Source organism: Amblyomma americanum, chromosome 2 (genome assembly GCF_052857255.1).
Source record: "Amblyomma americanum isolate KBUSLIRL-KWMA chromosome 2, ASM5285725v1, whole genome shotgun sequence".
NCBI lineage: Eukaryota > Metazoa > Arthropoda > Arachnida > Ixodida > Ixodidae > Amblyomma > Amblyomma americanum.
In genome coordinates, this window is record NC_135498.1 from 110,679,935 (window position 1) to 110,695,463 (window position 15,529).

The window sequence follows — 15,529 nt, forward strand, 5'->3', positions numbered from 1 at the left end:
GAATACAGCTAAGAGAGATAATTAGGGAGAAACAAGAAATCAGGGCAGGTTTTGTACCAATAACGACACCAACACAGATTGAGGAAGACTTACAACAGGATATAAGGCCGGACAGCCCAATAATGAAACTCATACAAGAGATGCGCAACGAGATACGCAACGAAATGCAGGGGATGCGTAGTGAAATGCGCAGCGAAATGCAGCAGACACAGCAGAAGGTAGCTATGCAACAGCAGAGCTTCAGGAACTACGTTAAGAGTCAAACCACGCAGAGAACAACCAACGATGCGAGGGATAGGCTCTTTAACGCGCGCAGGTTCAGCACTGAAACCTCCAGCACGAGTAGCGCTAACCAAACATGGCTGAGCGAAATGAACAATTAGAGCTATGGCAATGGAACTGCAGAGGCTACGCACGCAAGCAAGGCCTCTTGCAGCAGTGCATATATTCCAGGGGAACCACACCAGATATTATTTTACTACAGGAAACAAACAACACGACACCAAAACTCAGAGGGTACACATGTCAAGAGGGCAGCCGCATTGCCACCTTAATTAGTAACAAGGTGGTGGCCATAGAACACAAACAGATAGAGGACACAAACATAGATCACATAATCACAGAGATAATTCCCAAGAAGAAAGCGAAAGCCAAAAGCACCCTAATAGTTAACCTATATAGTCCGCCGAGGCAAACAAATGGCGACTTCCTCAGGCTCTTTACGGAGGCGAAGAGACTAGCAGGGCAGAACACCCTTCTCATAGCAGGCGATTTCAACGCCAAAAGCCTAAGATGGGGCTACCCCAAAGATGACAAGAAGGGGCGTGGCATCTGCTTAGCGGCAGAGAGCACAGGGTGCGACCTCCTAACCGACGAGAGCCAGCCAACCAGACAAGGCAACAGCGTGAGCCCAGATACGAGCCCGGACCTCACCTTCGTAAGAGGCAACAAGCAAGTAGAGTGGGAAAACCTTCTCGAGAACCTGGGTAGCGACCACTACATAGTCAGAACTTGCATGGTGGCCGAGGGGGTCAAAAGGAAGATTGTCACGGCACGAATCACGGATTGGGACGCTTTCAGGGTGCAATGCACGCAGCTGGAGGGCGAAATCGAATCCGTAGAGGAGTGGAGTCAAAAACTTCGAGAAGTCCAGGAGGGATACACGAAAGCTGTGGATAGAACAGAGAAAACACCGGAAGTAGATAAAAGGCTCATCGGGCTATGGGAGGCAAGACGAGGGCTTACCAAGCGCTGGAAAAAGCAGAAGCTAAACCGAAAGCTTAAAAGGAAAATCGCTGAGATAACTGAAAAAGCAGAGCAATATGCAATACAACTGGCAAGGCAGGGCTGGCAGCAGCTCAGTCATTCGCTGAATTGCACGCTAGGCACGGCTAGGACGTGGCAGATTCTCCGAGCCCTCATGGACCCAACCCAAAGCAAAACCGAAGGCAGCAAGTCGCTACAGAGACTGGTACATCAATATGATGGAACCGAGGAACAGCTGCTGGAGGAAGTTAGGATAAAATGCTACGGGAAGGATCAGATAGAAAGCTACAAGGAAGAGTATAAAGGCAAAGAGAATCTAAACATGGACAGGCCTATCACCAAGGAAGAGGTAATCGAGGTGGTAAGAGCGGCCACAAAGAACACGGCAACGGGAGCAGACAAAATCAGCAACTCACTAATCAGGAATCTCAGCGACAACGCCATAGACCAGCTAGTGGTGTACCTCAATAAGCTTTGGCAATCCGGCACGGTTCCGGCAGAGTAAAAGTACGCCATGGTGGTTATGATACCAAAGCCAGGCAAAAAGCTATCGATCGAAAACCTCAGACCCATTTCCTTAACATCATGTCTAGGTAAGCTCTACGAGAGGATAATCACCAAAAGGATTCAAACACATCTGGAAGGAGGAAGATTATACCCGGATAGCATGTACGGTTTTAGCGCGAACCTGTCCACCCAAGACATCCTAATACAGCTTAAGGAGGAGGTTCTAGTCACGATGCCAAAAGCAGGGGAAAACGTGGTCATGGCCCTCGATATAAAGGGGGCCTTCGACAACTTCAGCCACAACGCCATCATGGAGGGAATCAATAACACCAACTGCGGAAGAAGAGTCCATAATTATGTAAGGGCCTTCTTAAGCGATAGAACTGCGACAGTCGGGCTTGGAGACCTTAGAAGCGACCCTTTCGGCACACCATGCAAGGGCACTCCCCAGGGATCGGTCATCTCACCGATATTATTCAACGTTGCGATGATCGGGCTTGCGCGGCAAATCGAGAGGATACCAGGGATAAAACACGCGATGTATGCCGACGATGTCACGGTATGGGTCACCCAGGGCTCTCTGGGGGAGAAGGAGGACAGACTACAGGAAGCAACCGCGTGCGTGGAGAAGTACACCAGATAAAGAGGCCTCAGATGCTCAACCGAGAAATCGGAGCTGCTGAGAGTCGGAAGACATCCCACTAAAGCGGAGCTGGAAGTCTACCTGGAAGGGCAGAGGATACCAGAGAAAGACATGATAAGGGTGCTAGGTATGTGGCTGCAAAGAAGCACGAAATGCAGCCACACCATCAGTCTAATAAGTAAAGCAGCAGAGCAGGTAGGAAGAATGATCCGCAGAGTCTCGCATAGGCGCTACGGCATGAAAGAGGAAGACACGCTCAGACTCGTGAGCAGCCTGATAGTCAGCCGAGTCACCTATTCACTGCCCTACCAGATACCAATCAAAGCCAACATGGAACAGATAGATGTAATATTAAGGAAGGCATATAAGAACGCCCTGCATCTACCTAGGAACACACCGAACGAGAAACTACTCCAGCTAGGGATTAGTAACACCTTCCAAGAGCTGAGGGAGGCCCAAATCAGGGCACAGTATACGAGACTCCGAGGCACGCCAACAGGCCGGTAACTGCTGAAAATAATAGGGGTGGAAACACAAGAGCGCCTTGACAGGTACAGGGACGTCCCGGATGGAATTAGAAAAGCCATTCGGGTAGCACCCCTGCCCAGGAACATGGATCCGAACCTGCACGAAGGAAGACGGAAAGCAAGAGCGGAGTATATCGAGCGAGGCTTAGCCAATCTGGAAAACACGGTCTTCACGGACGCGGCGCTGTACCTGGTGGATAGGAAGCGCACGGCCGCGGCTGTAGTAGTCGACCACCAGGGAGAACTGATCACCTGTGCAACGGCAGAGGCTGCGGACGCAACAGAAGCCGAGGAGGCTGCCATAGCTCTAGCGGTCGCTTGAAGCTCCCAGGGAAACAAATCTCTAAACATACTTACAGACTCGAAAGAGGCATGTAGGAACTACACTAGGGGCAGGATAGGTGCCGCAGCCTTGAACATACTCAGAAAAGCGCGTGTCTCAGACACAAAACACATACACAGCCTGGTTTGGATACCCGGACATGCAGGTATTAAGGGAAATGAAAGAGCGGACGGCCATGCTCGAGCGATGAGTTTCCGAGCGGGATTACCGGACGACTTTTTCACCCGAGCCTGCGACGGGGGGTATGCAGAGCACCTGGCCCTATACAGGGGCTTAATGTATAAATATCTTCCGCCACACAAGGCACTAACAAAGGAAGAGGCTACCGGGTGGCGCAGACTGCAGACGGGTATTTTTCCAAATTTACACATACTAAACAAAATGTTTCCGACACAATACAGAGCCACATGCCCGTGGTGCGGGGCGGTACCAACGCTGTACCACATCACATGGGAGTGTGGGCGAAACATAAAATTCCACCAACAAACACACAAGTGCGGAGCAATGGGAGAGCCGGCTCGTCAGCAGCAAGCTCACGGTCCAAATGACCCTGGTGCAGCACGCTTACGAGGCAGCGCGGCTCAGCGGAGCCCTGGAATGAGGGCCCGACCTTGCGAAGACAAGATCCGGGATCGCCTGATATGAAGACGACGCGGATCCTGCTGCCGCCGAACGACGCAAATGTTCAATAAAACTTTTTCACTCACTATGTGCTCTTTTGCGTTGTCAGGAAGGTTACGTTGTGCGGAATAAGTGGTGCCGTCTTCACCGGGAGTATGATCGAGTGGCGTTAGCGAGGAGTGCCACCTCAAGCTAGCGAAGTGCGAAAAGCCCGCCGAGGTCACTTACTTCAGAGCCTGCATATGCAGGGTAAGAGGGGGAGTGCGGAGAGGGGAAGTAAAGATCCGCAAGGGTTGAGAAGACCTTGTCAGAGGACTGTGTAGCCAGAGCTTTAGCGAGGGTTGAAGCAGGGACGGGGCGGCACCGCGTTGAGCTGGAATGTCGATTTCTGATGAAGCGCCGAGTCAAGGTCGTATTATATGGCAACTCATCGAGACTCAGCAGGTGCCGCCGTCCTCATACCACGGCTGTATCATGAACACCGCTTCTTGGGCTCCTACTGCCGGATCACTTATTTTTTCACCCTTCTGAATCAGCACATACAATTCCTGATGCTCCAAGGAATCCGCCAACTTAGTTCTTATCAAGGTTTGTCATCGTTAGGTTCGCGAGGACCATCCAGGATATTGGAGTGGCGCCTTGTTGAGCATATCTTAGCGACGCCAGGTCTACTCACCGGAATCCCTGACCAATTCCTGCCCCGGCCTGCTGCTTGTGCATCACATGCACCCAACGTCTCACTACCGCTGCTCGCTCAGACGCTCTCACCGAAACTACCAACGCTGCCGCTTGCCATGTCACCGCTTTCTATACAATCGCCTCCGGCTCGTAAGGATATGAAAGACTCCTCGGGAAATCCTCTGCTTCTGCCCCTACACCCGACATCAACACTCTAATTGGTCTCTTTCCTAACCCGATCGTTGTCTTGGAAACCGTCCATGATTCCCGCAAGGCCGCCGACGCTGCTCGCTCCCGCCTGTAGATGATCTCAGTGGGTCTTCAGATTCCACCTGGTGCTCTTGCCTCTACAACCCGTCCTTCCGACCTGCTTAAGACCATTATCAAGGCAGCCAGTCCTTCAGAACGCAAATGTACTGAACTCCTCCTTCAGACCAAGGCAGTCCAGAACCTGGTCTTCCTCTAGACCGCCTCGGATCTCACTGCCAACCGTCTCCTGAGCATCACCCACATCAACTTTGGCGGTAACCTCGTCAGCGTTCGCCCCTACAATGTCAACCCTCCCCTCCCTGCCTTGGCGTCATTCATGACGTCGAGCTCCGACTCAGCATCACCGATCACCAGAAGGATCTGGAGACCTACACTGCCGACTTAATTTCCGCGCGCGTGATGTTCTGTCATCCCTCATATTGCCACAAAGTGCTAACTGCAGTCCGGAGTGCAGAAAGACTGCGAAAATTGTGTCTAAACAAAACAGTTTATTTGAGCTACCCTGAGCCCACAATGCACTCAATCACTCGGCGGCGGCGTGGCAACAAGCGTGCTCGGTGGTCATCGAATCGAATGCCCGGTGCTCTCTGCCGTTCTCAGTTTAAAGCTGATAGCGAACTTTCACTATAAAGCGTGCAAAGTTACTAGAACATTCTGGAACAACGTAGAATCAGCTCTGCCTGGATGCGATCAATCGAGATAAATGTGGTCGCGTCTTCTATCACAACAAAGCCATGAACACTGCAACGATTCGCGGCGATATTGCCTATTTTTGTCGCTCCACGTTTTGCTGTTGCCTTCGCAAACCCCGAGTTCCTGCATGCACCCGCTGCTATGAGATAGGCCACCGCGCACAATAATGCTCACGTTCCACCGCTAAGTGCCTTAAGTTCACGTCATATATCCCACCGCCTCCCGCAGTTGACGAATGCACGCAGCCCTGGTGCCTGCACAGTCAGACTAACGAACACGCTGCCTTCCCGTCTGTGCAGTTTTTGATCATTTTTGCTATATTCAGGGAGGCGCCGTTCCTTTTCCCCCACGGCGATGGAAGTGGGGGCTGCAGGGCCTCTATTGGAACCCGGTTGGTCGGCAGCAGCCGCCCAGAGGAAGCGCCTGCACAGCCAGAGTGACTGGAGCAGCCAGGGCACTGTTGTGTACACGGTGCCAAGTGAAGACTCCTCGTCCTCCGCCGACGACGGTTTCATACCTGTTGTTTGTAAGAAGGCCAACCGCAGACTGCGTAGATAAGCCGAATCGTCCTCATCGAGCACGTCAACGGTGTCCTCATCAAGAATGCCAACGATCATCACAGCGAGAAGTTCCTCGGCGCATACAGACTTGTTTGTGCCGTTGAACCCAACGGACAACTTGAACCTCCTGAACAGGCAAGCCATCTCTATTTATCTGGAGAGCCTCGTACCGGGAGGCATTAAAGATGTCAGAATAAACCCGTTCAAAAACGTCATTGCCATTGATGTGGTGGAGCAAAATGCACTATAGAGTTTAACCGCTATCACCAAACTCGGCAACATCAGCATACGCCCCTTTATTCTCCAGGACAGCGGCACTACGGCTGGCGTAATCTACAACGTCGACATCGTCATCAATGACGCAGATTTACTCATGTTGATCAAGCCGGCAACCAACGGCATTTCCATCATTAAAGTTCAGCGTTTATGAAGATCTACAGGCATCAAGCTGACCTTCAACGGTGACTGCATACCATCGTACGTGAAGGTTGGACAATTTCGTCATCCAGTTCGACCTTTTGTGCCTAAGCCCCTTCAATGCAGGAAGTACATGAGGATGGGCCACGTGAGAGGCGTCTGCATACACTCCATCGTGTGCCCGCGATGCTCCGAGTCACACAGCGGTGACGTTTGCCGCGCGACTACCTTGAAGTGCGCCAACTGTCACGACCCTCATGACTCTTCCTCGAAAGACTGCCCCAGTCTAAAGATCGAGCGGGCGGTACTGAACCAAATGGTGCGTGTCCATTCTAAGCACAAAGAAGCCGCCGCAAAGGTGCGACGACGTCGTTCCCGCCGCCGAAGGTCTTCAAATAAAGCATTCACATTTGAGAATTCCCAACGCCACTGCAGCTTGTCCGTCTCCACCAAAAACCGTACCAAATCAAGAGAGCCCGGCGCTTGTTGAGGCTGGACCTGCTGCCTCAGATGTAACTTGGCCACCACTGCCAAAGCCTCCTACACCTACTCTGTCAGGGATGTTGGCGCACTCAGGGCAGTGTGCAGCGCGTACGACTGATCCAGCCAACAGGCACGATCAAGGCCATGGGCCAGATATGCAAGTGATTGCTATGCTAACGTCAATAATGAATGTCATGCGTGCTCTGCTTTCGTTTCTACGCTCGCCAGCAGCGAATAGTGCACTTCAAGTGCTGGACGCCCGAGATCCAGTTCTTGCGGCACTACAGTAGAAGGCATCATGGCTCCTTCGGACCTATTTTTTCAAAATAAAGTCAAATAATCTTTCATTTTTCAATAGAATGCTCGTGGACTCCACTCCTGGATTTCTGATTTACTGCACTAGGTCTACGAGAATCACTTCCCCATTCTTGTGATTTGTGAACCGAAGACCCCGGCCATTGTGCGAATATCCGGTTATGAGGCATCTGCATCACCCACGCGCCACAGATCCAGCAAATTCATCGTCTACATTCGACGTGAACTTACTTATGTGCAACATTCAGTTCCTCTGAACGAAGACAATCAGTTCGTTTGCCTGACCGTGAAGAGCCGAGACCTGACGTTTACGCTACTGGCGGTGTACTTGGCGCAATCAAGTCGTTTCGACGCCAGAAGGTTGAGTGGTTTAATGGCAGCTACACCTGCTCCGTGGGTAATTATGGGTGACTTCAATGCCTCATCACACCATGTGGGGAGGCGTTCGGAGCGACGTTAGGGGAAGGCAGCTTGTATCCTCGCCTCTGACCATGACCTCCAGTGATTAATGACGGAAGCCCGACCTATATCGAGGGGTGACTTATAGCAGCTGCTTGGATTTGACTTTCGTTTCGCAGTGCCTTACCAACATCATCCGTTGGTTTTTGGATGCAGCGACCATATCCCAAGCTATCTGATTATTACCGACCATTCCACATTTTCCCCAGCCGCGTGTAGGAAGCCTATTGACTGTGACCGTTTTTAAATTACTTTTGGAGGCTCCTTGCACAGAGGGCTTCTCTAACGGTCATGAACAAAAAATTAAGAAGGCCAAGAAACACGCCACTTGCCCTTTAACCTTGTCGCTAACTACACCGATTTTGACTTCAAATTTTCAGCGATTGCGATCACAACGGCGCAGATACCGACGCACAAAGTCGCGCCTATACCTAAGAGATGTTAGGCACATACAGAAGAAGATTCAGCGCAGAATTCAGGCACTTCAAACACAACGCTGGAGCACATTTGTTAAATACTTGATCCACGGAAGCCTTTGTCACGCGTTTGGAGTGTAATTCGGGGTCTCCGCACGTAACCTCAACAGCGCTGCCGTTCAAATCTGTAGCGCTCCACCAAAGGCGCAGTGTGGTTGAGGTAGCCGAAGATTTCTGCGCAAGAATAACAGGTCCTCCGGATCCAGGCGCAAAGCTGCATTGCAACAATGTTCCACCCTCACGGGATATTCGAATGGATGTACCATTCTCCATTGAAGAACTTGATGCGGCGCTGGCTTGTTGTAAAAGGTCATCATCACTAGGGCCCGAAGATGTGACGTACTTCGCACTTGACAACCTTGGCCAAGAAGCTCAACGGGCTCTTTTGGACACCTATAACAATATAACAAGTCATGGACTGCTGAACAGTTCCTCATGACTGAAAGAGCAGTCGTCTGTTTCCACTTCTTAAACCGGGGAAATCACCACTCGACCTTTCATCATACCGTCCAACTGCGCTCGCCAGTTGCGTCGGCAAAGTCATGGAAAGAATGCTGCTCACACGCGTGAACTGGTATTTGGAGCGATATAAGATTTATCAAACCTTCATGTCTGGGTTCCGACGGGGCCGCTCTTTTATCGACAACGTGGTTGACCTTGTAACGTCGATGCAACACAGCAAAAGTTTGAAAAGATTGACCATGGCATTGTTTTTGGATATGAAGGGCGCGTACGACAACGTAACGCATCAAACCATTTTGGACGCAATGGAAGCTCCTGAGATCGTAGGCCGCACGTTCAGCTGGATACGCAGCTATTTATCGGAAAGTTCGTTTTTTGTCCTGACTGCGGACGGACCAACGTCTTTACACCGAAATTCGCGCGGAGTCCCTCAGGGTGCAGTGCTGAGCCCAGTTCTCTTGAACCTTGCTCTCATCGGCCTGGTAGACGTATTGCCACAATCTGCTCAGATCTCTGTATATGCAGAAGATATCTGTATTTCGACACCAGGGGTGACTCGTCCACAAGTCCGTGCGAGACTTAAAAAGGCGGCATCAATATTTACATCTTATCTTCGCTTGCAGAGTCAGAACACTTCGACCGAAAAGTGTTCACTTGTGCCGTCCACACGCAAAATAATGTCACGTTACACCATTGGCATCAATGGCGAAGCCATTCCATATGATAGAAGCCACAGATTTATTGGAGTTGTCATATACAGGAACCTCTCGTGGAGTCCGCATATCTACGACATGAGAAAGAGGCTAATTGCGATTTTCCACGTCCTCTCCTTCCTTGGGGGAAAGACCTGGTTCGCATCAGTGCTCTCGATGCTACAACTGTACCGTTCCTTATTTTTGGGCTACATGCGGTACAGTCTACCGATATTTAGTTCTATTAGAAAGACAAATATCAAGACTCTACAAAGTGTGCAAGCGCAAGCTCTCTGTATCTGCCTTAAGCTGCCTAAATGTGCATCAACAGCAGCAACTGTTCTTGTTGCCCGGGAACATCCTGTTACTACATGCATTGCTGTTGGCACCATGGGACCATATATTCGGCAGCTCACACGGATTCCTGTCATCACCTCGCAACACTCCAAATAAATAGGCCATGTACTGAATTCGCCAAAGTCGCTGAAACCCATCGCGCATATCTTTTGTCGGAGTTCACCCCTGCGCCAAGACCGTGCTCATCCTTATGGAGTCTTCATGAATCTCGCGTTCACCTCTATATTCCTAGCATTACGAAGAAAACTGGTGTATCACCGCCTGCTCTCAAACAACGGACAATGAGTTACCTGCATTCTTCCCAGAGTCGCCGTTTGCATGTTTACACAGATGGATCAGTTCACTCGGGCAGTTCTGCGGTGTCGGTGCTGATACCGGCCAGATCCATTTTCATGAAAGTGAAGACGACCCATCCAACATCTTTAACTGGTGCGGAACTCGCAGCCTTATGGGCTGCGGTAGAGTTCTTCAGTCAAGAACCTCCACATGACTGGACGGTTTTCACCTATTCTAAGCCAGCCCTTCAAGCCCTGCAAGCTACTCTACGCCGCGGGTCGCAGGAACAACTTGTTGCTGAGATCCGTCTACTATACCACGGCACCGTTTCCAAAGGATCATGACATCATTTTTCAATGGCTGCCAGGACACTGAGTTATTAACGGTAATCACCAGGCTGATGCGGCTGCGCGTTCTGCTAACAACGACGGACTTTCAGTGAGGATCGCAATACCAGGACCTGACGCTGCGTGTGGGCTTCGCCCTTTGGCGCTGGAGCTCACACTTTCTAGCGTGGAACACGGGAGAGTTTCGCAACCTCCGCCTCAAGGCACTGGACACTGGACTGCGCCTTCGTCTTCCACATAAATGAGCACGTCGTGAAGCAACATTGTTAGGCCGTTTATTAATCGGTGTTGTTTTCACCAACCACTATGTTTTCCGGATGGGGATGGCCGACATTCCTGCCTGTGAAAGCTGTGGTTGCAAGGAGACCATCACTCATCTTCTCTGTGAGTGCCCTGCATTTGCGAGTGCAAGACATACACAGAGCAAAAGATAATCCTTCTGTGGCCACAGCAGTCGTCTGCCCTCAAGACATACAAGGCACTCTGCCTTCTTGAGAGTGACTGGATTGAGTGACAAATTGTGACAGCGTTGTGCGTGTTTTTCTGTGTTATGCCTTTTTCTCCTTTTCTCTTCATCCTTTAAGTCCGCTAATTACTCTTCCCCAGTGCAGGTCAGCCAACCGGAACTCCTTTCTGGTTAACATCCTTGTCTTTCCCTCCTCCTCTTTATCTATCTATCTATCTATCTATCTATCTATCTATCTATCTATCTATCTATCTATCTATCTATCTATCTATCTATCTATCTATCTATCTATCTATCTATCTATCTATCTATCTATCTATCTATCTATCTATCTATCTATCTATCTATCTATCTATCTATCTATCTATCTATCTATCTATCTATCTATCTATCTATCTATCTATCTATCTATCTATCTATCTATCTATCTATCTATCTATCTATCTATCTATCTATCTATCTATCTATCTATCTATCTATCTATCTATCTATCTATCTATCTATCTATCTATCTATCTATCTATCTATCTATCTATCTATCTATCTATCTATCTATCTATCTATCTATCTATCTATCTATCTATCTATCTATCTATCTATCTATCTATCTATCTATCTATCTATCTATCTGTCTGTCTGTCTGTCTGTCTGTCTGTCTGTCTGTCTGTCTGTCTGTCTGTCTGTCTGTCTGTCTGTGTGTCTGTCTGTCTGTCTGTCTGTCTGTCTGTCTGTCTGTCTGTCTGTCTGTCTGTCTGTCTGTCTGTCTGTCTGTCTGTCTGTCTGTCTGTCTGTCTGTCTGTCTGTCTGTCTATCTATCTATCTATCTATCTATCTATCTATCTATCTATCTATCTATCTATCTATCTATCTATCTATCTATCTATCTATCTATCTATCTATCTATCTATCTATCTATCTATCTATCTATCTATCTATCTATCTATCTATCTATCTATCTATCTATCTATCTATCTATCTATCTATCTATCTATCTATCTATCTATCTATCTATCTATCTATCTATCTATCTATCTATCTATCTATCTATCTATCTATCTATCTATCTATCTATCTATCTATCTATCTATCTATCTATCTATCTATCTATCTATCTATCTATCTATCTATCAACGGCTATATCGAACGCGTCCTCACGTTGATTTCCACCTTTCAGTCTTCTGTACAAGTAGTCATAGACACCCTTCTATCACACGCCAAGAAACGCTATCGCTCCTCCAATTGCAATTCCCTACCTAAATCTCATCATGCAGAACGTTAATATTGCCACGTGCCTAGCGCCGCGCGACAGCCTTGTTTGGAAACAAGGCTGTCGCGCGGTGCTAGGCACGTGGCAATATCAATCAATAGAGCTGGCGCAGTCTCATTACTAACCGCACTCCTCTGCACTGATATATTCTCAGTCTTCCTTTCCCACCCCACTTTCTCCTCCTCCCGGAGACTGGCCCCTACCTTTCCGCGGCGGCCACGTTTCAATGCAGTTGAAAGGCAAGAGGGCCCGGCGTGCTGTCCGATGTCAATGCACGTTAATGGATCCCACGTGGTCAAATTACTCCGGACGGCCCTCCACTAGGGCCTGTACCTTTTCCTTCCTTTCTTCTTTCACTCCCTTACGGCGCTGTTCTGGTGCCCACTGAGATAAGCGATACAGTCACTGCGTCATTTCGTTTCCTCAAAACGAATTTTCATTTTTACTCGCTTTTATAGCAATGTTCTTGGCTACTAGGTGTTTTGCTCTGAACGTTCTGCCCCTCACTCTTCTACGTACATTCTGCGAGATCTATCAGTTCCACCCCTAGACATTCCCTCTTTCCTTCTAATACGGATTCTGTTCAATGTTCGCCAAGCTAACCTCAGCTTGGCAGTCTTGTCCTTCTCTAACCCTCTCACCCACACCACACATTTCACGGCCATGGGCAATTTTTTTGCCACCTCTCTCTCCCATACAGCTTTAATAACCTGCTGTGACTTTAATGCCCCCATGCTCTGTGCGCTTACCAGCGACATATATTTGACTAAAATGGCAGAGCGCAGCTTCTTCTATGCGTCCTGCGGCCGCTTGGTAACGTATTCATGTTAAAAGGATAAAGCCAATCCCAATAAGTCCTACACTTTACATGATTTTTCTGCGCACGAAAGATCACATATACCAGAAGTCCCTACCGCGCAATATGAGCGCAAACCTTTATCAGGATAGGCGGCCGGCTCCAGCGAGCTATTGCACCAAAACATGCAGCAAACGCTCCGACAGAGTTTAAGTCAACGCGGCAGAAAATAGTAATGCCGGATTTTTCACGACAGTCGCAGCCTATGAAGATGGCACTGTGGGGTGCGCCACCACTGTCCTAACTAAATCGTCTGCAGAGGCAGAAAGAGCCGCCATCGAACTTGCGCTGGTCCACTCCACCAGTTATAAAGACATGACCAAAATTTTCACGCATTTCCAGGCCGCATACTCCCAATGCCTGAAAGGCGTGGCAAAACTGGCCGCAGATCATATTCCTGACACACCGAGCTGTCTCTACCGAGCGGTTACTGTGTCGTGGATCCCTCGGCATGCCCCGATCCCCGGTAATTAACGCGTTCATGCGCTGGCCCGAGAACTCTGCTCCCGTATTCCGAATGATCAGACACGCAGCCCCGCCCAAGGGTCAACATCGGTCCTTTCTACATATCAAATGACCCCAGTCTACAAACAGCCGCAAGACATTGCCACTAACCTACATGACGTTGTCGCCCTTATCCGGGACTACAAGGCGGCAATTACAGACGGGCTGCTTTATTCCGCCCTACCGTCTATCATGCTTTCACCTCAGCTTCCTCCTTCATTGTAACTACTGTAGCGTCTCCAAATCCACACTTCTTTACTAGCTGTGGGAATGTCCTTCCCTACAAGCAGTACCCCCCGTCCCCACTCTCACAGATTGTTCCTGGGAGGCTGCTTTATGGACCGGACCGCTCAGCCCACCGGCCAGAATTGGCTGGCCGATCAGGTTTTATGCAAAGCTCAAGGCCGTAGACTCTTTTACAAATGGGGGACCACCCTAGAATATTTATTCTTCTTTCGTCTAACAGAGTTGTTTCCATCCATCCAACCTTTCTTGAATAATGAGTCCACCAGAAGTGTCCGTTCGCAGGAACTGTCCGCCTCACCTGTCATCAAAACCGAAGTAAATAAAACAAAAATAAAACATAATAAAAATAGAAATAATTCATATGAATGAAAATAAAAATACAAACTAAGAACGCAAATTAATAAATGGTACAAAAAATTAAAAATTAAAAAAATTGAGCAATATATATGCACTCAGACCGACTAATGGAGACCTCCGGCGTTTGTAGTAATGTTGCTAGTAAGGGTTTCCTCTTAAACAAACAATGAATAGCCATCCGAACATCCGATTTCGTTTTGGCCGGTTGAAATGCGAAAATGATACCCTTGAATTTGAGAAATGATTTTTTTCGTTATTTCATTTCCGTCGTTTCTTGCGGCTTTGCTCAGATCCATGGGAACATGCGAAGGCTGCCAAGGTCGCTACGGATACGTTTTACTCGTGCAAAGACGAAATAAAGACGCTCAACGTAAGGGTTGCAGCAATAAAGGTAAGTTCCACACAGTACTAGCGCACAAATTATTTGTATAAATCTCGGTGAAGGGCAACAGAAAGCGACGAGGGAAGATAGAGAGAGAAAACTTTATTTTTTACTTCAGTTCTGCTTATATCAGGGCCCAGCTGAATGACACAAGTTTTCTATATAAAGAAAAGACTGTTCTAGTTAAAAGCCACAATCTTTAGCAATAATGTGGCCTAGTGAGCTGTATCCTTTACGTTCAAAATTCTAGTTAATCAGAAAAAGCTCATTTATGGCTTCGTCATTCTTGCATTCAGAAAAATTGTCAGTTTGTAATTTTTAGGTACTGGTAGCAGTTTCAGATTGAAATGTTTACTTTTCCGGCCTAGAAACACAGCCCATCAACGAGTAAATAATTACTGGCGCACATGTTGTGCACACTGCAAATGCAAAGGCATCGGCCAGGTCGCATCGTCCCGCAGGCGGGCAGATTTTGTTTTCCGAAAGCGCTCCTTTGGGCGCTGAAATAGCACCACTATCTCGTGGTAGTTTTTATGTTTCATAGCCTTTCGTTTTGAAGCCCGAAAAATTGTCGACATAAATAACATTTTCTTGTAAAGATTTCAAACGATTATTCCTCTACACGATCTATAACTTCTGAATAGACACGTGTTTCCGGAGGATAGTATTTAAACTCTAGCTAATTATTCTTCATATATTTAACCAATATTGCAGGACGTAAAAAGAGCTACATATAAGGGTACACGACTGTCTGCAGAGGCTAATTGATTTCACACGCCTGGGGCACACAGTCAATTTTAAAGAATCTCTGAAATACCCCCTGATGATAGTAGATTAACTTCCTCAATCCCTACATTGGGTTCTCATAAACACCTGAGCCAACTATTACACTTCACCACGCAGGGGTAAACCTACAATCGTACGCGAGTTCTGGTGCGTACTTTTCGGCGACGTTTCGATGCACGCGCGCTGCTACATTTCACTCTCGTGCGTAGTTCTGTTAACACACGCCTTTTGGTTAGATTCCTACAGACGTCACAAGGCTGCCCTGGCCGCTTC

The 15,529-nt window shown here is 48.4% G+C and overlaps 1 protein-coding gene across 2 annotated transcripts in view; it reads left to right on the plus strand.

The window, feature by feature from the left end:
- Positions 1–15,529, plus strand: part of LOC144118962 (uncharacterized) — a 70,515-nt gene that overhangs the window by 20,972 nt on the left and 34,014 nt on the right. For both annotated transcript variants that reach the window (XM_077651719.1, XM_077651720.1), the window contains exon 2: positions 14,379–14,479. In XM_077651719.1, the coding sequence (XP_077507845.1) occupies positions 14,379–14,479 (101 nt within the window). The remainder of the gene's footprint in view (positions 1–14,378; positions 14,480–15,529) is intronic.